Here is a 26,062-nt window from a genome sequence, read left to right on the forward strand (position 1 = left end):
TTTGGTTGAAGCTTTATCAGGCGTGTATGTAGCTTACTGTACGGCACAATCACTGCTGCATAAGATCAACAAAGCTATTTTAACGACGGCGTACGAATCTGACTTTTTAAGTATTAGATTTGATTTTAAAAAAAAGTGTTGATAATTAGGTCTAAAAGGGCCGTGATGAAGATTATTAACAAAAAATAACTAGTTTTGATGCATATTTGCTTTTGCAGTGCATATGTGGGTTACTTAGACACAAATGAACACAAAAGGATGACCAGGCCCCTAGACTTGTGGCAGTGACATATAGCCTAATAGTTAAGATTCTATAAAATTTCCTTAATTTATTTTGTTTTTTAATGTTTTCACAAATCCTTGGTGTAATGTTTCGAAACAAAATTGTCTGTCAGTGCATCTACTTACCTGACCTAGTCATAAGAACAACCGCCATTGCGCCCGGCTTTAAAATCCAGTAGTTGAAAAGTGAAAAACACTTTGTCGCGACATACTCAAAAAGCTCTGCGTTATTACAAAACGTAAATACAGGCAAACAAAAGAAATTGGTTTCACGTCGGTCCCTAACAATGTCCCAATCAGGCCCGGTAAAATGCATTCGGGTGTCAATGGCTGCAACTGTCGGTTTAGCCATGGCAGCCGACGCTGAAGGCAAATCGACATATCCACGCACGCGTGTTTGTGCGGATTTACGGTAAACAAATGTTGCGGTTATAAAAATCTGTACAAACGTGTCTGTCGTTATGCACGAACGGCAATTGAGATTACGCAACAATGCATGTCACGTTTCTTTGAGAATGCTGCTGTTAAGTGCCAGAAAAAAATTGACAAAGACTGCTTTATTCGTTGCGTTTACTTCGACCTACAAGTCTCATTGCAGTTATAACATGCGCTTTCACTTGAATCAAATCGACTTTAACGTTAAGCAGGCGATCGTACATTTTCAACTTTGGTAACTATGGTGAGTTTTTACATATCGCAGGTTGTTCAATCAGGTTGAAGCGTATGAAAAACAAGTCACAACCAAGCGCAACAAAAAATCGCAAGGTTTACAGAAGTTGGAAAAATATGGTGAGATAGAAACATGTCCAGTGGATTATTCGGTCTCTGATTTGTTCTTATTTACAGACAAGAAACTTGGATAGTGCACAGTAGCAACAAGTATGTATCCAGATGTTAAGGTTAAACAAAACCGAGCCAAAAAGGGCAATTTTGTATCTAGGAATACTTATTGGTAAGTAACTACATAAGACAACAAAAAACTGTTGATTTTCTGAGGTTTCACAGCTAGTCATTAAATTACAAAATGCTTAGCATGCTGTAGCCAGTTATTCTAAACTAGGGCTACCATATTTCCATCCCCCAAAAGGAGAACATGAAAAAATACCCATTGCCCCCCCAAAAATAAAAGCTTTAGAAATTAGACGGTATTAAATTATAATTCGGATAAAGTTTAACGTTTATCACATCACCACATCAAATTAACCTTGTTTTTTTCAAAAAAAAAGAAAAATCTACCTGTATACCTGTATTCTTAAAAAATACGCTAAAGATTAATATTTAGCTGTTTTCAAAGGCATAATTGTCTTATGTAGTTGGTAAAACAGAAATTCTTTGAAACGGAGGACATTTGGGTACTTTTTTTAGTCCTTGGAGGACAACTTGGTTTTGTTAAAAAGGAGGACATGTCCTCCAAAAAGAGGACGTATGGTAGACTTATTCTAAACTAAACTGTCAGCTGTTTCCTGCTTGTCGTGCACGAGTGCGCGATGTCTCATTGTTTGTGGGTGGTATTTGTCGTTCTTTTTGTATAGGTGGCTAAATGACTTATTTCGAGTTGGTAATAAGAAGGATCTCGAAGAAGAAGACCTTCACGGATTATCAAAAAAGAACAAATCGTCGAACATTTGCGTCACGCTTGAACGGTTCGTGATAATGTACATCGGTCATTCTGTTGCCCCTCATTTCGGTTACGTTTTGCCCCCATCGCAAGTACAATGTTGCGCTTGCGCCACAGATTAGGCACGATCAAATAACCTTCTACTTTTGGCGGGAGAGTTGAAATGTCAACGCCTTGATGCAATTTCTGTTTCGGTTAATCATTGTTTTGTACAGATTAATTGTTACACAAAGAAACGGTGATAATCATATTCCGCCACTGTATTTTGTAGCAAATATTTCTCAATGTAGGAATTGGAATGCAGAAATCAAAAAGTCTAAAACCACAGGAAAGCGACCAAGACTAGCCCGAGCTATTTGGAAAACTCATGCACTGCGATGGATTGCTATTGGGCTTATTGCTTTTATCAAGGTAAAAGTATATCCATAGCATGGTAAAACAGTAACAACAACTATCAACGAGTCAAATGCTACTTTCCAGGATATGGTCCCATTGCTTATTCCGTTCCTTTTGAATCGACTTCTGTTATATTTCGAAGGCGTTACCCCGTTAAGTGAAGCATATTTATGTGCTGCGGGCATCACTCTTGTTTCTGTTGTGTTTATTTTCCTGCATAATGTTTACTTCTTGGCAAGCAAGGAGATCGGATGGCACATTAGAGCTGCAACGTGTGCTCTTATGTACAAAAAGGAAAGTATGAGTTCCCCCCCCCCCATAATTTTTAAAATTTCATGTTTTAAAATTTGTACAACGCATGACGCCTAAATCACTCATAAACTTTTGCAGTGAGTTTGCGCGTCAAACCAGTTCAACTTTGTGTTTTAGACAATTCGGCTCAGTCAGAAATCTATATCAAGCACAACAACAGGTCAAATCGTCAACCTTGGCGCCACCGATGTCATTCGATTTGATCTGGTATAAGATCATGAGTATTGATTTGTCACTTTTACTAGTTTTAACACACTTGCATGCACTGTAGCTTCCCCAATTTCTGCAATATCTGTGGCTGGGTCCTCTACAAATGGGCGTTGCTGTCGCGTTGTTGTGGGGTTTTATCGGTGCATCTTCCCTTGTGTCACTTGGAATCGTGATGTTAACAATATTGATTCAAGCATTTTTCGGTCGACTAACTGCAAGATACCGGTAAGTAAAATGTTGTAGTGAGGCAGAATTGTGAGCAACAATGTTTTTACATTTAAAAAGGTCAAAGACAGCGTTACATACTGACAAGAGGGTTCGACTAATGAACGATGTCGTGTCAGCCATGCGAGTTGTGAAGATGTTTGCATGGGAGAAACCCTACGAAAAACTCATTTCAAGTATTAGAAGGTAACCACATGAAAAAGGTAAAAAAATCAAACATGAATATTGCCACATTTATAGCGAAGAAATCAAGAAGATATTGAAGACGTCGTACATACAAGCCTACAACATTGCAATGACGTACATATCTTCACGCCTGATGATTTTTATCACGTTTGTGGTTTATGTGTATCTTGGCGGGCAGTTAACTACTCCTAAGGTAAAGTGTGTCGTCGCAAACAAATATTTTTTTGTGTGTCGTAACTACCCGACAAATTTTGTCCCCAGGTGTTTGCCGTTGTGGCTTGGATCAATGCTGTGCGGTTTCCAGTGGTGATGCTTTTTTCCCTCGGAGCTCAATACCTTGCCCAATCACTTATCAGCTTTAAGAGAATAGAAGTAGGTTTTAAAAGAACTGAAACCCTACTACCGGATTTTCAGAACAGCGATATCCGCTGTGCGTTTGCTGTTTGTTCGGTTAAATGTAAAATTGTTCTATGCAGACGTTTTTGCTCCTGGAAGAAATCGACCAACCCGAGCTAGAAGATTTCGCCAACGAAAATGACAAAGATTCACCTAGCGTTGTATTCAAAAGTTTTACCGGCACATGGGAGCAAATGAATCCTGCTTATGTAGATGAAGTAAGCTGGTCCTGTTTAGGTTTATCAGAAGAAAGTTTGTTGCCATGTTGAATATCCACTTTGAAATCAATTGTCACTTTGTTTTAAAACTGATCAGAAATCCAACGGACCAAGAGTTGCACTGAACAATATCAACATCCAAGTTAAAAAATCCGATCTTCTGGCAGTCATTGGGCCAGTTGGATCGGGGAAAGTATGAACAACTTTATGCGATCCCTATTTTATACACTGCCATACGTTAACGAAACACATTTTTTTATTTCCGCAGTCATCTTTTCTCCACGCAATACTCAGGGAGTTGCCAGCTAAATCAGGTAAAGTTTCAGTACAGGGCAGAATTGCTTATGTTGGTCAAATTCCATGGGTTTTCTCTGGAACTGTGAAAGAAAATATTCTGTTTGGGGAGGAATACGAACCACTCCGCTATCTGCAAGTCATCAAGGCCTGTGCATTGCAAAACGTGTGTACTTATTGTTATGTTTGACGTTAATAGCTTTATATTTTGTAGGATTTGCTTTCCTTAGATCTGAGATATGATAATGGTCTTGGTGTATACACCAAGATATGTGCTCCACAAACTATGCATAGCTTGATGACCGGACTTAAATTTGTACTTGCTGACTTTAAGGACTTGGAGTCACTGGAGAATGGAGATGAAACACTTGTGGGCGAGCGAGGGGTCACTTTGAGCGGGGGACAGAAAGCAAGAGTAAACCTTGCTAGAGCTGCTTACCGTGAGGAAACCGACATCATCTTGCTTGACGATCCATTAAGCGCAGTAGATGCTGCTGTAGCCAACCATCTATTTCACCAATGCATTTGTGGATTTCTTAGTGACAAGGTACGAGTTTTTATTGTTGTGATATGTTTTGGTCAAACAAGTCTTTTTTGCAGACGAGGATTCTGGTGACACATCAACTTGCTTTTCTGCAGGACGCTGAACAGATCGTCGTTTTAAAAGAGGTCAGGCTTGATTGAATCTTACATCACCGCTTAAAATTTGTGGCTACTAGACAAAAATTTGAGTTGAAGTTGGCAGCAAATGTATTGAATTACTCAGAGTTATAGGTCGATTCGGGTTTTTCGGATCGGGCTCGTGCCCAATTTCAGACCGCTTACAACTCTGGCCAACTTGGGCCATTGAATGTGCGACCGTATTTAATTGCATTTAAGTTAAGTTGTTCTTTTGGGTGGGTTTGTCTTCGAGGCTTGATAATGCTGTTGTTTTCAGTAGTGTTAGCTGCTTTACCGCAATTTCTCATTTTTCAATTCAAGGGACTTTGGGCAAGCGGCAAATTAAAAGAAAGTTTTGCCATACAAACACTGTTTTAGGGCTCGATTGCAGACGTGGGATCTTACAAAGAGTTGCAAGTCAGCGGTACAGATTTTACAGAATTACTAAAGCGTGACGAGAAGGAAGAAGAAATCGCTAAAAATGGTAATAATTAGTTACTGCACGCACAGGTACATTCCTTTAAGAAAATTTTTTTTTGCAGGTTTACACGCCTCAATAAATAGGGAAAGGCTGGCTTCAATATCCAGCAATGACGATGCAAAAATGGAGGTGATGTAGTATATGCTATATGTTTCGTTCTTGCGTATTTGTGTTGATTCTTGGTTGTCTTAAAACTAAATTTATGTATCATTTTATTAATCACATTTTCACACTAAGGTTGACTACGTAGCTGCAGTCAAAGATGAAGAGTTAAAAAGACAAGGCAGCATTGGTTGGAAAGCGTACTGGGAATATTTATCAAATAACACACCAACTTTTATTCTTCTTATTTTCATCATTCCTATTAACCAAGCGCTGATGGTCCTGGGAGACTGGTGGCTTTCCACATGGTAACTTTAACTCCCAATACGAGTTCACTTTTTGTTTTGCAATTGAGTTGCATTTTTGATGCTGTCTTCGTATAATTTACTGGTATAAAGATTTAGTTTTAAACATCGTTTCAATAACTTCAACGCGTTTATAATCACTGCTTGTCCGCCAATAAATACAGTGTAATGTAAATGCAGGTTGTGCAACTGATGGGCACATAATGTATTAGTCTTCTATGATACAACCCTTCCTTTAAGCTTTAGTGAAGTGATTGTTCTGCTACATTGCCATTGCTACAGTATTACATATGATAGATTTCTGCTGCAAAATCAACTAGCCTATATGCTACGACCACAGCTTACTCAGCTTTGTAACATTGTGTAAGTGGCATGGCAGTGTGGCCAAGGTCACCATTTTATCGTTTTAATTCACTCACTCATTAGCACACATACACATAAAATTACGTTATTTTTGATTGATTTCTGTTGGTTACTTACGCACATGGTTTGCTAGGGCGACGAGCGTGAGTAATGGTTCCGGCAACTCAACTTCATCTTTGAATACCACATCTTCAAATCAAGCAACCAATCCAGTTGACAACCGTTTTTACATTTATATTTTTACTGGTAATTGGTTGACTGACCATTTAAATCTGTAGTAAACCAGTCGACACAGGCACTTTACCTTGCTGTTCTGCGTTTGCAAAGCCTCCACGCAGACAGAAATGTTTGGAATGTACTTTAAGTTAAGTTGGTCTTCAGGGTTACTCCAATGACTAAAAACTAAAGTTAGATCATATGGCTTGATCATCTGAATTTCTCTATTACGTCATAAAATACTAAATAATGCTTCAAACATAGACTCCAACCCAGCCTTATGGATTGTGGCAAACTTCAATGTAACCTTGTTGTTTATCGTTGGCATTTTAACTATATTGTCTTCTTATACCTATTTGACCTATTACAGGTATTACCGTGGGTTTTATCGTGACCTCGTTACTTCGTGGCGCATTGCAGGTTTATCATCTGGTGATATCAGGAAAAGACATGCACAACAGAATGCTAAAAGCCATTCTGAAAGTCCCAATTAGGTTTTTCGATACGAATCCTGTGGGTAAGACTATGCATGTGTAGCTCAAAAGTTTTTTTTATATAGTGCAAAGGCAGAACGCATTTAAACAAGCTTACACTCAATGCAGGTAGAATTTTAAACCGTTTTTCGAAGGACATGGGTCAAGTTGATGAACTTCTTCCTTGGATTTTTTCCGATATATCGCTTGTAAGTGTCAAACTCATAATGTGTAGCGATGTTTCCATCTGCCAGGGCCGTAAATGCACATAATTTTGTGTTTTAGATTTGGGGACAGATCATTTCTATTGTCGTTTTGGCCATCGTCGTAAATTACTTTGTGATTTTGCCACTTATTCCTATCCTCATTTACTTCATATATGGCTGAGGCGTTACTACATAAAGACTTCACGTGATATAAAGAGGATAGAGGGTCGAAGTAAGTGTATCCTATATAAACTGACAAAAAATTAATGATTGTGGGATATTTTGTTTTGTTTTCTAAAGCAAGAAGTCCGGTATTTTCGCATCTCTCCTCCACTCTGCAGGGTCTCACAACTGTTCGTGCGTTTAATATGCAAGACCAGTTTGAACAAAACTTCCACGAGCTACAAGACAACCACAGTTGTATGATTTAAAATGAGCTCTTCACGTGGTTTCCACGTTTTAATGAACATGATTCCACAGCTGCTTGGTACATGTTTCTGGTGGGATCAAGGTGGTTTTCAATCCGGCTTGATTTACTTAGCTCTGCTTTCCTTGGGTGTGTTGTTTTCCTATCCATCCTTACAACTTCGGTGACGGATATAGATGCCGGTCAGGTCGGACTGGCGGTGACATACGCTCTTCAGCTGTTGGCAATGTTCCAATGGGGAGTGAGATTGAGTGCTGAAGTTGAAAATCATGTAATTATTTTGTATGATTAATTAGGGTTTGTGTTATCAGTTGTTAATGTCACTAGAAAGTACCTTGAAAAAAGTGACTTTGTGTCACTCCGAATGAACATGGTCAGCTCTGAAATAAGTGAAGCTAAAAATACCTTTATTGGGATTTACCAGCGTTGCTCGACTGAGGCTCCTAAGCGATTTTCATAACTAAAGTAGTGTATATTCATGTTTAATATTCTCCTGCGTCTAACACTGCCCATGTTGTTCATCCCAAACAACAAAACTAGGTATTTTTTGCGCACAATCTTGTTTAAGTCTTCGCAGTGACATACCAAACGCTTCTTAGTCACTTCAAAAATTTGTGCAAAGATGACATCGGTGGAGAGGATGCAAGAATATTGCAAACTACCTCCTGAACCACCACACTACATAAAAGAGACACAGCCACCACCCGATTGGCCATCGCAAGGACGAATCCAGTTCGAGAACGTCTCCTTTGCATATTATCAAGGCGGGGTCAACGTTCTTCAAGAAATCTCTGTCGAATTTCGACCACATGAAAAGGTTTGTTTAAATAAACATGGACAACAAGTCATATGTTTGTTCTCTGAATTAATTTGTGTTTAGATTGGAATCGTTGGTCGCACTGGAGCAGGAAAAAGTTCACTTCTCTCTTGCTTGTTTCGATTAAACGATTTGAGCTCCGGAAAATTAATAATAGACGACGTGGACGTTTCGAAAATTGGACTTACATGCTTGCGCTCTTCCATTTCGTCTATACCTCAAGTTGGTCTTTACCTCAAGTTGGTCAAGTACACTTATACATAAAGCCATGTTTCGTCTAAATGTAGGATCCCATTCTATTTGCTGGCACTTTGCGAAACAACCTCGACCCATTTTCTTCATATACGGACGAAGAATTGTGGTCAGCATTAGATAAGGTATGATTTTCACTTAAAAGTATGGTAGCCAAAGACTGATTGTAACTGATTATAAAATTCAGGTTGAAATGAAGGAAACAATCGAAGCCTTTTCATCCAAACTTGAAATGCAGTTAACTGAATCGGGTTCCAACTTCAGTGTTGGTCAACGTCAACTAATCTGCCTCGCAAGAGCAATTTTGGGTAAAAACAAAATTCTTGCCATTGATGAAGCAACAGCCAACGTTGATATCAGGTAAGATAATTGAGAAGTTTAATAAATTCAAGTTCTTTTCATGCCTTTGATCAGCTCAAATCAAACATAAGAAAAACATAATGATTCATATCAAATATGACCTCAATTTTAGGTGTTTGGCATTTTTCAAGTATTTCAGAAACAAATTGCGTCTCACTTTTGTACAACTGTAATATGTTGTTGTTTTAACCATTTTAACACGTCGGGCTAACAACGGTGATTGATGCAGAACTGATCAACTTATCCAGGAAACCATCGGCGAAACTTTCCAAAGCTGCACAGTGATCACTGTGGCGCACCGGATCAATTCCATCATTGATTGCGATCGAGTTCTGGTAAAACTGCCATAATTTTGCTTATTGAAACATAATCAAACAAGGTTTGGTTACTTTAATTGATTTCAGACCATCTAAATTTAATGTTTATATTCAGGTGATGCGGTCAGGAAAGGTTGTTGAATTTGATGAGCCACATACGTTGTTAGTCAAAGAAGAAAGTGAATTTTGTCGCATGGTTGATGCGGTTGGTGAAAAGGAAAGCCTATCTCTTAGAGATGCAGCAAAACAGGTAAACATTGAGCTACAACGAAGCGAAGTAGTTTTCGATTTTATGCAAGCAAATTCACGCAGGCATATTGCAAACGACGTGCGAAGCAAGAAATCAAGAAACGTGATAGCAACCTCTGACGTCATTCCTTTCGAATACAGCTGTTCCGCTTCATCTAATTATTGTAATACAATGGTTCAAAAAGTATTTAAGCTTGGAGTTGTTGGATAATTGTGCATTTAACGTTAACTACAATGTATTCCATGATCTATAATATACATTTGACGTGTGATTAGCAAGGCATCTGCAGGTATATAGGCCCGGAAGGTAATAAGACCCACTGCTCTTTTTTTGATATACAAGAAAAAAATGCTTCCGTTTGGATGTCATTTTAAAATACATACGTACTTACCATGATTTACAAAGTTTTCAACCTGCAGTTAACAGTATATGTGTTATATAAGTTAATAACGTTGCGTGTTTGAACATTATTTTAACCGAAGCAATCCTACATCCTACAAATCCATCATCCTACAAAAACAGAACTCGCAAACGTCCTCAAAATCTAATGGATGTTTAATATCAACCTCTGCAACCAAAATTGGCCTGGAACTCGTAAATGGTTTATCAGTTATACGCAATAGTTTTTAAGGAGCCTTGTTACCTGCAGGTACCTCAAAAATAAAAATAAACTTACATAAATAGTGCGAAGTCAATCAATTGACTGCAATGCCATCAAGATTCGCGTTCTTATTTTGAGAAAAAATAATAATAACTTTTTATTACTAAAATGAGGTGTCGTATTCTTAAACGAACGTACGTCAGCTGAACAAACACAAACTTTGGTGTTGCCATTTATTTTTAACAGTTAGTAATAATAGTTTAAACGCTGTCATCAAAATAAAAATAGGTTGACTATTTTATCACATAACATAACCGGTCCAACGAAACCACTACGTGTCGAGATCAGAAATTTTAATATGTCACTTCGGCTAAACGCTGTGGCTGCCGCGAAACCATTTATATTGATTAGTAGGAGACATGAGGTTATTAATTGATTTGGTTTATGCTAGTAAATTGTGTTCTTCTTGAAGTTCCAACCTTAAGCTTTTTCTGTAGATTTTCGAAAAATACCAAGATTATCCAGGGAAATTTTAATAGATTTTTTAAACAGTCGGTGGACCGTTCCGACTTACTTTCACCACTGAATAAAAGTTAAATGTGGGGTCGCTGATTGTTTTTTAATTCCAATAATTTAAAACTAAAAAGTTGCACCAACTAAGTTATGCACATTAACAACTTCTCTTATTTTTAATAATGGGCGATGATGTAACTGTATAGAAACCAACAGTTAAGATTGGGCTGTGACGACAAGCGGTTCATTCTGTGAAACTATGGTTTGCTCTATTAGGTGATCGCAGCTGTACGTTAGTGCAGCCTAACAGTCAAGAGTATTAGTTCCTACAAAAAGGTACCACGGTTTTTATTGTATTCGTGTGTGCTGTTACGCTGCGCCAACGCCGCTAAACAATACCCAGACACATTGTAATGAAATTGCCATTTGGACACACATTTGTTTTTGTTAGTTGATGATTTTAGACTTATTAAAGTATAGTTATAAACGGAATAAATTGGGACAATTTGTTTAGAAATATCACGGAAATTTTAAGTTTTAAATCGCACGAAACGCCAAGAAATTCTTGCATTACAAATGTCTGTGGTGCAACACTTTTTTTATAATTTTGCAGTGTTTGAGTACTTCTCTACATTCAGTTTGGTTGAAGCTTTATCAGGCGTGTACTGTACGGCGCAACATCACTGCTGTACAAAAATCATAAAAGCTGTTTCAAGGTGGCGTACGACTCTGACCTTTTGACTGTTTGAAGTGATGATAATTGGGTCTAAAATGGCGGTGATCAAAATTTAAAAAATTGTTAATTAAACGAATGCCTTACGTACTTTGAATTGGGGTTTTGTAAAGAGTATACAGACGAAAGTTGACGATCAACAAACAGCCATCTACAAAAGCTCGGCGTTATAATAAGATGTATATACATGCAACCATACGAATTAAGTTTCACCCCAGTCTTAACAACTCTCCAATCAGGCTCGGTTAAAATGTAAATTATAATAAGGTTGCACCTGTCGTTTTAGCCATTGTGACTGGCGCTGTAGGAAAATCTACTGACACAAGAACTTACAGACTGGCCTGCTAATTTCTGAAAGGTGGCGCAACGGAGCATGTGCTTTTACTATGCCAATAATTGCTCAGCAATTTGCTGAGTCAGCAAATGTCTATATTGTCACGTACGCCGATTTGTTAACACTGCATTATTACCATCAAATGAAAACCAAGAATATTGAAAATAATATCCGCAGGAACTTGTTGTGAACCCTCGCTTCGGACAAAGTTTAACATCTCCAGGTAAACAAAATGGAATCACACACCTGGTAGTGCATGTCGAATATGATATGCCTGCAAGAGAATGTATGTGCTCCCTTGCGTTAATCCAAACAAATTGACTGCAGTTCACATTTTTTACCTGTTTTGCTGCATTTCGTAATGACAGACTTTCCGCTTTACCCACCGCATTAACCATGCGACCAAATTCACTTCCATCCTTGCGTAACAATGTATACGGCTCATCAAACTCAACAACCTTTCCTGACCGCATAACCTAAATAAGCAACAAAAACTATGACTGGCCTGAAGTCGAAATAACTACAATAGCTTTACAAGAACTCGATCACAATCAATGATGGAATTGATCCGGTGCGCCACAGTGATCACTGTGCAGCTTTGGAAAGTTTCGCGGATGGTTCCTTGGATTAGCTGATCGGATCTGCGCAAATCATATTGTTAAGGACAACGTTTGGTATTAGCTTGCAAGTTATATCGTTGGCAAACACATTAACGTTAACTCCAACAGTTATACCAAAATACGTCAACATAAATGAGACACAACTTGGGGTTTGATTTAGTTATATTGTTTTAATTTACGGTTACAATCGGAAGCCAGTCAAAAGATTAACGCCAGACTGTATCAACCTTAAAGAAACTGAAATGTGGGTCATAGTGATATATACATCCCATGATACGACAAAAATGTGGTGATAGTATTCCTAATGCAAGAGTATGGATTCCATGCGACTTCTTGCTGGACGATTTAAAAGTTTTCTACCTGATATCTACGTTGGCTGTTGCTTCATCAATCGCAAGAATTTTGTTCTTTCCTAAAATTGCTCTAGCGAGGCAGATTAACTGACGTTGACCAACGCTAAAGTTGGAACCCGATTCAGTTAACTGCATTTCAAGTTTGGTGGAAAAGGCTTCGATTGTTTCCTTCATTTCAACCTAAACATTTGCACTCAGGGTCACACAGGTAGTTAATTTTTAGCTTGTTTCGAGTAAAAATTATCTCACCTTATCTAATGCCGACCACAATTCTTCGTCTGTGTGTGATGAAAATGGATCAAGGTTGTTTCGCAGAGTTCCAGCAAAGAGTATTGGTTCCTAAATAAAAATAAAACATGGGTATACGAAAGAGTGTCGTTACTATTATTATTATCAAGTGCAGAGTTGTGAGTGTGGCCAAACTCGATCCTAACGAGTCCCAAGTACGAGCTCCAAGACGGGCCCAAATAAATTTGACTGTAGCCTGAAATAGGCCCGAAAGCAATATTTGCTAAGGTTATATTACGATACAAATGTTGCCAAGTAACTTTAATCCGAATGTAGTTCGTTTCATACTCGGTCGAGAACCGACCAAAAAAGTTCGCAACGACTCTCAACTCAGAACAGAAGATTAATAAAACTGACTTGAGGTATAACCGAAATGGAGGAGCGCAAGGCTGTAAGTCCGATCTTTGAAACGTCCACGTCGTCTATGATCAATTTTCCGGAGCTCAAATCGTTTAATCGAAACAAACAAGAGAGAAGTGAACTTTTTCCTGCTCCAGTTCGACCCACAATTCCAATCTAAACACAAACATGTGGTGGGTTTTTGTGCAATAAAGTTTTGTTGTAGCAATGACGTGTTCAATATCTAATACAAACGAACCTTTTCATGCGGTTGAAACTCGACGGAAATATCTTGAAGAACATTGATCCCACCTTGATAATGTGCAAAATATACGTTTTGGAATTGGATTCGTCCTTGCGATGGCCAATCGGATGGTGGCTGTGTCTCTTTTATATGGTGTGGTGGTTCAGGAGGCAGTTTGCAATATTCCTGGATTCTCTCCACCGATGTCATCTTTGTTTTCCGGAAAAAAAAGTTTAAACAGATTCTCAAAATGTCTATTTCGTTGTTAAAGTTTGCCAAATTGACCATTTGTAACCGTATAACCGTAATTGGCCTTATATAAAATTGGACCATTGCAATTGGAAACTTACTTGATTTTCCACTTCTGCACTCAACCACACTCCCCACTGAAACGTTGCCAACAACTGAAGAGCGTATGTCACAGCCAGACCGACTTGACCGGCATCTATATCCGTCACTGAAGTTGTGATGATGGATAGAAAAACAACACAACCAAGGAAAGCAGCACTCAGTAAATCAAGCCGGATTGTAAACCACCTTGACCCGACCAGAAACATGTACCAAGCAGCTGTGGAATCATGTTCATTAAAACGTGGAAACCGCATGAAGTGCTAATTTTAAATCATACAACTGTGGTTGTCTTGCAATTCGTGAAAGTTTTGTTCGAACTGATGTTGCATGTTGAACGCACGAACAGTTGTGAGACCTTGTAGAGTGGATGAGAGGTGCGAAAATACCGGACTCCTAGCTTGAGAATTAGTCAAATCATTAAAGAAATCAGTTTATTGGGCAGTTTTATGATATGCTCTTACTTCTTCCCTCTATTCTTTTGATATCACGTGAAGTGTTTATGTAGTAACGCCTCAGCCATAAGAAGTAAATGATGATCGGAATAAGCGGCAAAATCACAAAGTAATTCACGACAATAGCCAAAATGACAATAGCAATGATTTGTCCCCAAATCTAAAACACAAAACGAGTGTACTTTAACGTATCTGCAAGCTGTTAGGATTTAATTTCGATATATCGTACGCATTTGAAACTTACTTGCGATAAATCAGAAAAAATTCGAGGTAGGAGTTCATCCACTTGGCCCATGTCCTTCGAGAAACGGTTTAAAATTCTACCTGTATTAGGCGAAACTTGGCTTTAAAGTCTATGGTTCCTGTACACTACAGACACGAAGGAAGTTTATGCTACGCAGGCACGGTCTTACCTATAGGATTGGTATCGAAAAACCTAATCGGGACTTTTAAAATGGCTTTGAGCATTTTATTGTGCAATTCTTTTCCTGAAACCACCAGATGATACATTTCCAATCCACTGCGGAGAATAGAGGTGACGATAAAAGCAACGGTAATACCTGCAAGATGTTGAGTAAAGCATAAATATGCGAACCGTGAATTAAGTTACGATTAATTATCTAAAATAATTGACTTTCGAGATTAAAAATGTTTACCTCAGATTAAACAAATAATTAGTTACTTTGAAGTCACCATGATACATAAAATGACATTTAGGCCAGAATTTTTTTTTTGAAAATTGCAACAGTGACATTAATCGTCTTGTACAGCACCGGTTCATTTGCAGTAGCTACAAAAAAGTTGCCATTGGTTTGACTCTGTGGACCATGATAAAATCAATCAACCATTGGCTGTAATCTTTTTATGAGTTCCATACAGTTTTAATTAACTGTTACCTACTGTACAACTGTTACTATACCGTTTGCAGGTTAAAGATTTATAGGCCTGCAGTTAACAAACACATCGAAGTTACTATTCTGGCCTGAAAAACTGGCTATTAGCTGTTGAATTCACCATGAAACCTTCAGTAACCTGCGGTTGTTGTTTTTATTTTCTATACGTAAAGAATTTATAAATTAACATTATCAGACTCCTCAGTAGATTCTTACCAGCAAAAATATAAATGTAAAACTGGTTGTCAACGAGATTGGTTGTCTGATTTGAGGATGTGGTATTCAAGGATGAAGTTAAGTTACCAGCTGCAATACTGGCTCTAGTCGCCCTAAAAAATGCATCCGTAACTAATTAAAACAGAGAATTCGAGTTAGCTTTAGTGAAAGAATCATTGACTTTAAGATGCATTGCAGTAAATTTGACCGTTATATTAAGAATTTTTTTATCTTCTAATGTTTATCGCATGTATAAAAATACACATTTTTAGGTTGCTGCTACGATAAATTGTATAAAATTGCACCTGATTGTAAGGTGATTGCTATGCCAAAAAAGTTTAACTCGAGGTTGTTTAAATTTTTACCCATTTCAGGGCTTAAGAGAAAGCATATATTAAATCACAATGCACTGAATTACAGTGATTTAAAACTAGAAGGTTAAGCACATTCAGCCATTGCATATATATATGGTGTATACACCTCTAACTATTTTGAAATAAGGTGTACATATACATTATTCTCAACACAGTAATAAATATGAATCGTTTACAAATTTAACACAATTTAAGGAGGTGTAACTTGTGGCGCTATTGCGTAAAATAAAGCAAATGGACACGTTTTAAACTATGGTGGGACTACGGAGTAAATTGGCTAACAGCGTAACCCAATTGGGCTGTAAAGTCGGAGGAGGCTTCAAACTTCCATGTTCATATCTACCATCTTCAAAAGCCAAACCGAAATATTTTAAACAAAAACTACATGACCAAGGAGCAAAGTGAGTGAAGCAACTAGTAAAAACGATCTGGAAATAGTGTTTTTAATTACCATGTAGAAAGCCACCAGTCCCCAAGAACCAAAAGCACTTGGTTAACAGGAATGATGAAAATCAGTGCAATGAAAGTTGGTGTGTTATTTGATAAATATTTCCAGTATGACTTCCAGCTGATGCTACCTTGCCGTTTGATTTTTTCATCTTTGACCGCAGCTACATATTCAATCTACAAAAACATAAATCATAAAACACATTTTAACAAAATAAATTGCACTTGTTTTGGAGTTATTCCGATCAAACCAAGCCCTAACATATTTGGTTTTGGGTCCACCGGTATACAAAACAGTCGCACAAGAAAAACAGGTTGTCAACTACCCGCAAGAACGGAAAATGTTGAGCTACAGTACCTCCTTTTTTGCTTCGTTATCACTAGACACCGATGACAGTCTCTGTCTGTCTGTTGAGGCGTGCAAACCTGTTGAGGTGTGTTTTTTTGGAATTACTTTGACGCGTATGAATTGTTTTAAAAATGTTCGCACCATTCTTAACGGTCGGTTTGATTTCATTCTTCTTGTCACGCTGAAGTAGTTCTGTGAAATCTGTACCGCTGACTTGCAACTCTCTGTATGATCCCACATCTGCAACCGAGCCCTAAAACAGTGTATTTTGTATTCAGTTTGCCGCTTGCCTCATCAGAAGTCCATTGAGTTGTACAAGTGCAAAATTGAAGTTCAACAACATACTTAAATGAAATTAGGAAAGCAGCAAATATAAGGTAAGTAAAAGTATAACACTTGGAAGCTTGCACAAGACCTAGCACTTTTGGTTTGGTTCCGCTTTTAGGAATGACAAATCATTGCCTAGTTTACAATTCAACATCTAAACCACCTTATGTTTAAAGTGGTTAAAACACATATTTCCGTCTGACCTCTTTCAGAACAACGATCTGTTTGGCATCCTGCAGGAAAGCAAGTTGATGTGTCACCAGAATTCTTGTCTGCAAAAGTGTGTTTTTGTCCAAAACATACCATAACAAAAAATACTCAAGTCATACCTTATCACTAAGTAACCCACAAATGCATTGGTGAAATAGATGGTTGGCCACAGCAGCATCCACTGCGCTTAATGGATCGTCGAGCAAGATGATGTCGGTTTCCTTTCGGTAAGCAGCTCTGGCAAGGTTTACTCTTGCTTTTTGTCCCCCGCTTAAAGTGACTCCTCGCTCACCCACCAATGTCTCATCTCCATTCTCCAGCGACTCCAAGTCCTTAAAGTCACCAAGAACAAAGTTAGGGTAAGATGCAAACATTTAGGGTAAAATGGATGTTGGTGAAAATACCATTAATTCCAAACAGAACATACGTTTTGCAATGCACAAGCCTTGATGACTTGCAGATAACGGATTGGTTCGTATTTTTCCCCAAACAGAATATTTTCTTTCACAGTTCCAGAGAAAACCCACGGAATCTGTCCAACATAAGCAACTGTGCCCCGCACTGAAACCTGACCTGATTTGGCTGTTAATTCTCCAAGAATTGCATAGAGGAAAGATGACTGAAAGAGCAAAACCAAAAAGTTTTACGTCTGGCATTTATATGAAATACAGATCAGATGAAGTTGTTCCATACCTTTCCCGATCCAACTGGCCCAATGACTGCCAGAAGATCTGAATTCTTTACTTGGATGTTAATGTTGTTCAGTGCAACACGGGGTCTGTTGGATTTCTGATACGTTGTAAAAAATGACTACTGAGTTTAAGGTGGTTACAAGTTGTTGGTGAACACAAACTTAACTATCGTACTTCATCAATGAAAGCAAGATTCACTTCTTCCCAGGTACCGGTGAAATCTTTGAATAAAATCCCTATTGAAGCTTTGGTATCTTGATTGGTAAAAGCTGCTTTTTCAGATTGATGTATTTCATCCAGAAGTAAAAACGTCTGCAGTGTACAATTCATATCAATCAAAGACCAAACAAACAGCACAGAGTAAATGAACAGCAATCGGATTATAACTGTTTGCAAAAATCTTTAATTTTAAGCTTTAGCATCTGAGAGCACTTACTTCTATTCTCTTAAAGCTGGTGAGTGATTGGGCAAGGAGCTGAGCCCCGTATGCGAAAAGCAAAAACACAGGAAACCGCATTGCATTGATCCAAGCTACAACGACAAACACCTGTAGCAAAAAATCCTCTGTGTCAATATGCGTTCAGACACATAACGCTTCGATGTTTGTTGGCAACGACATAATGTTTTACCTTAGAAAATGATAATTGTCCGCCCAGATACACATAAACCACAAACGTAATGAAAATCATCAGGCGTGAAGATATGTACGCCATCGCAGTGTTGTAGGCTTGTATGCACGACGACTTCATTATTTTCTGGATTTCGTCGCTAAACAGAAATGATAATAAATCGAAAGTTTAGAAACTTATCAATAAGTTTTTACCTCCTAACGCTTGAAATCAGTTTTTCGTAGGGTTTCTCCCATGCAAACATCTTCACAACTCGCATGGCTGACACGACATCGTTCATCAGTCGAATTCTTTTATCGGTATGCAATGCTGTCTTTGACCTTATTTAAAGCGTGAATCTGTCGATAAATACAACCTTTTTTCCTGACAACTTATGACATTTAACTTACCGATATCTACCGATCAGACGACCAAAAACTGCTTGTGTTAATATCGCTAAAGCCACTATTCCCAGCGACACAAAAGAAGAGACACCAATGAAACTCCACAATAACACGACGGTCATGACCATTTCTACAGGACCGAGCCACAGATAATGCAAAAATGCAGGGAGCTACACCACATGCAAGTGTGTTAAAACCACCAAAAATTACCAATCAATACTCAGGATCTTATACCAGATCAAATCGAATGACATCGGTGGCGCCAAGGTTGACGATTTGACCTGTTGTTGTGCTCAATAAAGATTTCTGACTGAGCCGAATTGCCTGAAATGCCAAAATTAACATTATTCATTGTAAAAATTTCGTGTAGGTATGTTTGTCATACGGATCGTCCTGTGGATCCATGTGGTGGAAATTCCTTTACGCTAGTTAACGTTACAGTGTACCTTTTGAATGTATGTGTGGTGCTGTTTGCATATAGTTCATGTTGCAAATTTCTTTTCATAAAGTTGTTACAATTTCCTTACAATTATGCCTTAACCCGTTTGGAGGTAATTTCCCCACAGGTAAAGAACCACTGTTCTACACCCGTTCGACACCTGGTTAAAGCAATTGTAATGAGTAAAATCTAAATCTCCCGAGCGACCCGAAGATATAGAGTTAATAAATTTAGCGACATAACCAATTTTTATGCAACGAAGGGCTAAGTTTGGCCTCTTCCCTCTCAGATATTAAAAAGTGCACAACACAAGAATATATTTAATAAAAAGCAAATTGCCAGCGACGTAGAGTAAAACGTATTCATTTTTATCCTTTTCACAAACATACCGGTAGATTTTACGATCCAGCTCGTCCTTGACGCTGTCTTCGCAGACAAAGCAACAACAACATTCCAAGGTCTAAATCGCCTACGTCTCAAAAAACTTCTACATTGAACTGCATCCAGCACAACCTTACGTTTTAATGGGAAGCACTACAAACAGATAAATGGTGTGGCAATGGGGTCCCCCATCGCCCCCTTATTAGCCGATGTTTTCATGAACTTTCTAATCGACAAAGCCTTAGCTTCAACACCGTCTAAAAACAAACCCGATCTGCTCTGTCGGTATGTCGACGATCTGTTCGTTGTATTTTCCTCGCAAACTTTGCTGCAAAAGTTTTTCAAGAGGCTGAATGCAGTTTATCCGAGCATATCTTTCACACAAGAACTAGAGTTACACAACACTATCCATTACTTAGATGTGCTCCTAACGAATACACCCAATGGCATAGTCACTACCACCTACCGCAAGCCTACCCACAGTGGACTCTACAGCAAGTGGGACAGTTTTGTACCACTTCACCATAAACGCAACCTCGTTAACTGCCTCATAAAAAGAGCATATAACATCGCCAGTTCCTACAAAATCATGGACCAAGAGTTTGGAACAGTAAAATCCATGCTTGCCTCCAATGGATACCCTGTCACCTTCCTTGACGGGTGTGTTAAAGGGTTTCTCAACAGATGTCATCGCCCCACACTTCCATCTTCACCCAAACGATCGGAAACCACACATTTTGTGACCATGCGCCTCCCCTTTATAGGAACCACATCTTACAAAATAGCGCGAGAGCTCAAGGGATTTGTGAAACGCACGATACTCGATGTGGAACTACGGGTTATCCACAAACCGACAAAAATTGGCAGTTTCTTTTCTATCAAGGACCGCCCTTGCAACAACCTCCGCTGCAGTGTTGTTTACAGGCTGACGTGTTCGTGTGGGTCCTCATATATTGGTGAGACGCAGCGAAATTTAATAACTCGAATAAAAGAGCACCAGACCAACGAAAAATCGGAAGTATGTAGGCATATTCAGACTAACCCTATGCATAGGGTCAACTTCACTGAACCAGAAATATTGGACGCAACATCGGATCGGATTCGTTTGTTTATTCTGGAGTCGCTTCTTATCCAGCAACATGCACCGGGGCTGAACGTGGACACAACTTCGATGCCCCTGCGGCTTTTTAACACCTAATTATCACTGGTTTTATCGTTATCTCCATTTTGTCGGCAACCTTTTATCAGCGTGACGCAGTTGATTAAACTTTTCTCCTTACTTTTCCTGTATATAAACGCGCTTGTTTCCACTTGTGCATTACATTTTACACTGATGATGACAATAGTTTTGTCGAAACGTTTGTTTTAATAAAAACAAATACGTTTTACTCTACGTCGCTGGCAATTTGCTTTTTATTAAAGCTATTATTCAAGTCCGTGTCTTGTGTACACAAGAATATATACTTTTTTTAAATGCAAAAGTGTAATCCACCTCTACCAATTAATTTGTGATACCATACCTACCTTTTTATACATAAGAGCACACGTTGCAGCTCTAATGTGCCAACCGATTTTCTCGCATCCCAAGAAAAAAACGTGATGCAAGAAAACAAAAACAACAGAGGCAAGAGTGATACCACCGGCACACAAATATGCTTCACTTAACGGGGTAACGCCTTCGAAATACAACAAAAGTCGATTCAAGAGAAGCGGGATCACCAACGGGACAATATCCTGTGAAATAGCCAAGTTGTCAGTTGTTGGTTATAACAGGATCATGCCCTTACCTTTATAAAAGCCATAAGGCCGAACCCGCTCCATCGCAGTGCATAAGTTTTCCAAACAGCCCGTGCAAGTCTTGGTCGATTGCCCGTAATTTTGGATTTTTTGATTTCTGCATTCCAGTTTCTACATGTCGAAATTTGTGTTGGAAATTTCAACGGTGTTCTTTATGATGTGTTTAAAACCGTAAAAGCAATATGAGCGATGACTTTTAATAGTTCCGACAAATTGCCAGTAATTAAGAGGGATTTTGTTTGATATGTTTTCAAATGTATTATCACGAACCGTTCAAGCGTGTCGCATATGTTCGACGATTCGTTCTTTTCTGTTAATCTGTAAAGGTCTTCTTCTTCGAGGTCTTTTTTGTTTCCTTCTCGAAACAAGTCATTCAACCACCTAAAAAAACGAACAATTAAGAACAAAAGAAATTGCGTTAGCATTGCAAGTTAAATTCGGCACAGCTGCATGTTTTGCAATCAGCGGCATTGCTTCAACCCAGTGGAAACTGATGGGTTAAACTAAATTGAAGTCACCAACTTCCTAACCCGAAAGTATTTTAAAAAGTTTTTAGCGGAAGTTCAATAAAAATAGGACGCACAACGGCGAACTTATTATAAGCATGATGCATTCAGGGGTTGCCTGCTCAGCCGAGATTAACATGAAACACACAACAATACTAGTAAGACGTCGTTTTTTCAATTCTTTGCAATTTTAGTAAATGTTGCCTTAAAAATGAAATCTCCTAGCAAGTAAAGCGAAGGACGACGACTTAGGATCATTCATTCGTGACTGTATGAAATTTGAGTAAAAATAAACTACTTAATACAGTTGGTGTTTTTACTGTGAAATTTTCATTGCAATGTTATACAAAAGGAAAAAAAACTAGGTGTTTTTTCACCAGGCAATCAACAGTATTATAATATGTACGATTACTTACCAATGAGTGTACCTTGATACAAAATTGCCCTTGTCAGTACGCCTGTGCTTTACCTTGACATCCGAGTACATTTTGCTATCTGAGATTAATCTGTGCAATCCTTATTTCTCTTGTGAAAACGCGCACAAGCCGTGCCTGCGAAACCTACTGAATTGTATTCCGTTTAGAACAATGTTTGAACCACTGCAAACCTTGCGTTTCTTCGTTGCGCTTGGCTGCCACCTGTTTTTTATGCGTTTCAAGTTCAGAGTATTAAACCTGGTATACGATCGCTTGGATACGAAACGCCTAAATTCGTATAACTGTTACAGCGCTATGGAAATCAAGCGACGGGCATTAAATAACAGCTGTTTTCATGTAGTTTCTTTTAGTCACTAAACACTGTTGCACAGGAGAAGAAATGACGTAACTTTCAACAAGCAGCATTGTTACATCTCCAAGTTCAGTTTCGCATGACTAACTTGCATTATTATTCCCCGTGCTATGACGTTACAATCGCCATGTGCGTAACAGTGAAATTAGAACGCTATTGTATGATTGGTTCATTTTACTGTACAACGCATTCATTAGTCAGTCGTCACAAATATCTAATTTAGCCTTATTCGTCTCTAAAAACGCAACACAAACGAATTTACTTAATGCAGTAAAAAAGTCACCTCACTCGCATGGGCGCCGGCACGTAGGGGCAAGAGGGGGCACTTGTGATTTCTATGGATTCCCGCTTTTCCTCACTGCAACTGATGTTGCAATCTATTGCGTTGTGTGACGTAATAATCAACTGCCAGTTTTGTGCGATAACGCAACGTGGTTTACATACATCTTTTCGTTACTGACATCCGTGGGGCAATGTACTGCGATTGGATTGGAAAGGCGTGTTTATCGTGTAAACCAGGGGCGTGCAACATACGGCCCGTGGGCCACAGTCCGGCCCGTCAAGCTATTTAGTGTGGCCCCCACCAACACACTGATTGAGATAAAAATGAAATTCTTCTGAGAATTTAGCAAAATTTTCCACTAGTAAATCTCCTGAATTGCTATACTAAACGTAACAAATATAAGCTAAATCGGCGTTTTCCCACCGGTGAATCATACAGCAGTTACAGCAAGTAGTCTACTTCACCGAATGTGACGTAACAATGCCCTTTGTCTAGTAAACAATTGTTTTGTGCGAAAGCCAGGATTCCGCTGAAACTCTGTACGTTGTAGAAAATAAATTTATTGATTCATTTGGAAGAATTTTGAATTTATTGTGCACATGCAAAAAAGTTATGTGGTCCTCGCTTGAGGTCCGGAATTGGTTCTACGGCCCACCGACGAAAACTGTTGCACACCCCTGGTGTAAACGATTGTTGTCGGTGAGTCCATTTATAAATATGTGTTTATGACTTCTAAATGTTGATTACTTAAAGGATGCAATATAATTGATATGGATTTAACTGCGATGACCCAGTATGTCATTCTGCTTTACAATAATGCCCTATACATTTAGCCAAGGTGCATAAGTTGCATTTTGTTTACGTAGTGTTCCGGTGCTGTATCCTCACGTGAAGCGTGGCCTAATTCTAAACTTGTACTGTCGCCCAACTAAGCTTTGGCGAGGACTGTGTGTGACGTCATAAAGGCGCATTGTGGTGATATATCTTACTGTAATTACTGCGAGTTAAATACCCGTGTTATTTACTTCTTCCGGTTACCAATACATTGGTAAGATTTGTATCGGATTTCTGCATTTGCAGCGGAGTGTATAAAGTAATGCTTTGTTTAGAAATTATCTCCTTTGTTCTGTATTCGATGTGTTTGGTCAATAAGATCCGCAAAACACCTGTTCAATTCCCTCCTCGCGTGACGTTCCGCGCTTATATTCCGGGGCGCTTTTAAGGGATTTCGTAGAAGTTTGGTAGAAAATGTTGCAGTGCAAGCACATACATCCTTTCACGGATTTGCTGCAGTTTGGTAGAAAATGTTGCAGTGCAAGCACATACATCCAAATCAGTATCGCTTCAGAAGGCGTGACAACGATCTGTTTCGGGGAAACCCTCCTTTCCGTGTTTACTTTGGCACAACAAAACAACTCATACTCATTGTGCGAAATAATGCTGTGAGACCATGAAACTGCTGCGTTTGGGTACAATTTTTCAACTTTGACTGCCTTGGTTTGCGTCTAAACGCATCCCTATATTTTCCATTGTGCCGGTTTGCGAGTGAGAAACTCATGTAGTATACAGTTTAGAGTTGATAAAATGTACTCGAATGTTAAGGTGAAGCAAAGGTATGCGAAAAAGGGAAATTTCGTGTCAAGGTTTACTCTTTGGTGTGTAACTGCTCTGAGTTTAAATATGTTAGTTGGTCGCCTGTTATATTTGAATGTAGTTTCACAGCAATAATTAAATTTACCGTAACATCGTTAGCAATATGTCTTTTTGTTCTTAATTTGTCGTTTTTCTGAAGGTGGTTGAATGACTTGTTTCGAGAAGGAAGTAAAAAAGACCTGGAAGAGGAAGACCTTTATGCATTAACAGAAAAGAACACGTCATCGCACATATGTGATGCGCTAGAGCGGTTTGTGATAATATATATTTTGGTGCATGATGCATGGAAATTTTGTTTCCCCTAAAACAGTAGTAATCACACTGAATTATGTACAATATCAATCATACTATTTAACAAGGATGTTTTTTTTCCCAAGCAGAAACTGGAATGCAGAAATCGAAAAATCCAAAATCACGGGCAATCGACCAAGACTTGCACGAGCTGTTTGGAAAACTTATGCATTGCGATGGAGCGCATTTGGCGTTATTGCCTTTATAAAGGTAAACATCAGGCTGTATGTTGTACACCATAGGATTGATTCAAATTTCGATTATACTGCTACTTTGCAGGACTTGGTCCCGTTATTGATCCCACTTCTCTTGAATCGACTTCTGTTGTACTTCGAGGGCGTTACCCCGTTAAGAGAAACATATTTATGTGCCGCTGGTATCACTCTTGCTTCTGTGGTTTTTGTTTTCCCACATCACGTTTATTTCTTGGAATGTGAGAAGATCGGTTGGCACATTAGAGCAGCAACTTGTGCTCTTATGTATAAAAAGGTAGGTATGGTGTAGTAAACTAATAAGACAGGTATCCTAACCGCGCTTACTTGTGTTTCAAGCCGTCTGTGAATGACATTTTAAAAGCCACGACACAACACAAAAGCCTCTATTACTTTTTCATTGCATAAATGCACTGAAACCAGATGCACTTTTAAATCATAAAACGTGATAATTTATGACATATGGTACGAAGCCAGATCCAGCTTTGGGTTTCTCATCTTAATTTTTAGTACAATTTTTCCAGAAAATAAAACGGCTGACTTGTTATAAAAACAATACCACAGCAATGTTTCAAACTGTAGACAATTGTTGAGCCATCCGTTGCCGACATAGAACACCCGACGTTTTATTTATCTTGAAACTCTACTAAAAAGCTGGTTTATGCGTGTCGAGTCTGGCAAATATTCATGTAGCAAAATACAGTTATTAAAAGACATTTTGTAATTGGTTTCCCTGATAAGCAGCAATGCACCGTGCGTAAACTTATACGTTAAGAATTTGTTTCAAGCAGGATTAGTGAACTCAAAACAAACGATGGATACGTTTGAATCATTCACCCATACAAAACCATTGTGTTGAATTAGTGCCATAGCCCTGAATATTCTTACATGTCCGTCTATTTTTTGCATTTTAGACATTGCGCCTAAGTCAGAAATCGATATCGAGCACAACTTCAGGTCAAATTGTCAACCTTGGCGCCATCGACGTAATTCTATT

At 38.6% G+C, this 26,062-nt stretch overlaps 2 protein-coding genes and 1 pseudogene across 3 annotated transcripts; 2 read left to right on the forward strand and 1 right to left on the reverse strand.

Annotated features, from left to right (window-relative positions):
• The first annotated feature begins 1,306 nt into the window (after positions 1-1,306).
• Positions 1,307-2,811, forward strand: LOC145223544 (ATP-binding cassette sub-family C member 4-like). Its single transcript, XM_080089953.1, has 5 exons — positions 1,307-1,320; positions 1,815-1,925; positions 2,191-2,311; positions 2,381-2,594; positions 2,726-2,811. Exons 1-5 carry the CDS (start codon positions 1,307-1,309, stop codon positions 2,809-2,811), a joined length of 546 nt encoding a protein of 181 aa, XP_079946079.1.
• LOC145224871 (ATP-binding cassette sub-family C member 4-like) lies at positions 2,724-9,733 on the forward strand (annotated as a pseudogene). The gene is made up of 26 exons (XR_013859756.1): positions 2,724-2,815; positions 2,880-3,043; positions 3,104-3,229; positions 3,284-3,422; positions 3,491-3,601; positions 3,706-3,843; positions 3,941-4,036; positions 4,112-4,303; positions 4,472-4,684; positions 4,738-4,806; positions 5,176-5,281; positions 5,340-5,407; positions 5,516-5,688; positions 6,182-6,294; positions 6,635-6,781; positions 6,867-6,946; positions 7,023-7,175; positions 7,244-7,363; positions 7,424-7,641; positions 7,993-8,187; positions 8,251-8,409; positions 8,475-8,564; positions 8,627-8,799; positions 9,029-9,134; positions 9,232-9,366; positions 9,429-9,733. The product of XR_013859756.1 is annotated as an ATP-binding cassette sub-family C member 4-like (transcript).
• A 1,846-nt stretch (positions 9,734-11,579) lies between these two features.
• On the reverse strand, positions 11,580-22,324 carry LOC145223545 (ATP-binding cassette sub-family C member 4-like). The gene is made up of 30 exons (XM_080089954.1): positions 22,254-22,324; positions 21,602-21,712; positions 21,322-21,442; positions 21,059-21,268; positions 18,949-19,038; positions 18,721-18,884; positions 18,526-18,651; positions 18,332-18,470; positions 18,139-18,249; positions 17,877-18,014; positions 17,704-17,799; positions 17,438-17,629; positions 17,130-17,342; positions 17,004-17,072; positions 16,615-16,726; positions 16,483-16,550; positions 16,129-16,301; positions 15,304-15,416; positions 14,608-14,754; positions 14,439-14,518; positions 14,204-14,354; positions 14,020-14,139; positions 13,742-13,959; positions 13,407-13,601; positions 13,166-13,324; positions 12,770-12,859; positions 12,528-12,700; positions 12,083-12,188; positions 11,889-12,023; positions 11,580-11,821 (listed from the first exon to the last, which is right to left on the reverse strand). The coding sequence occupies exons 1-30, from the start codon at positions 22,322-22,324 to the stop codon at positions 11,786-11,788; spliced, it is 3,927 nt and encodes a 1,308-aa protein (XP_079946080.1). The 3' UTR covers positions 11,580-11,785.
• Between the last annotated feature and the right edge of the window lie 3,738 nt (positions 22,325-26,062).

Source organism: Phallusia mammillata, chromosome 4 (assembly GCF_965637545.1).
Source record: "Phallusia mammillata chromosome 4, kaPhaMamm4.hap1.1, whole genome shotgun sequence".
In the NCBI taxonomy this organism is placed as follows: domain Eukaryota; kingdom Metazoa; phylum Chordata; class Ascidiacea; order Phlebobranchia; family Ascidiidae; genus Phallusia; species Phallusia mammillata.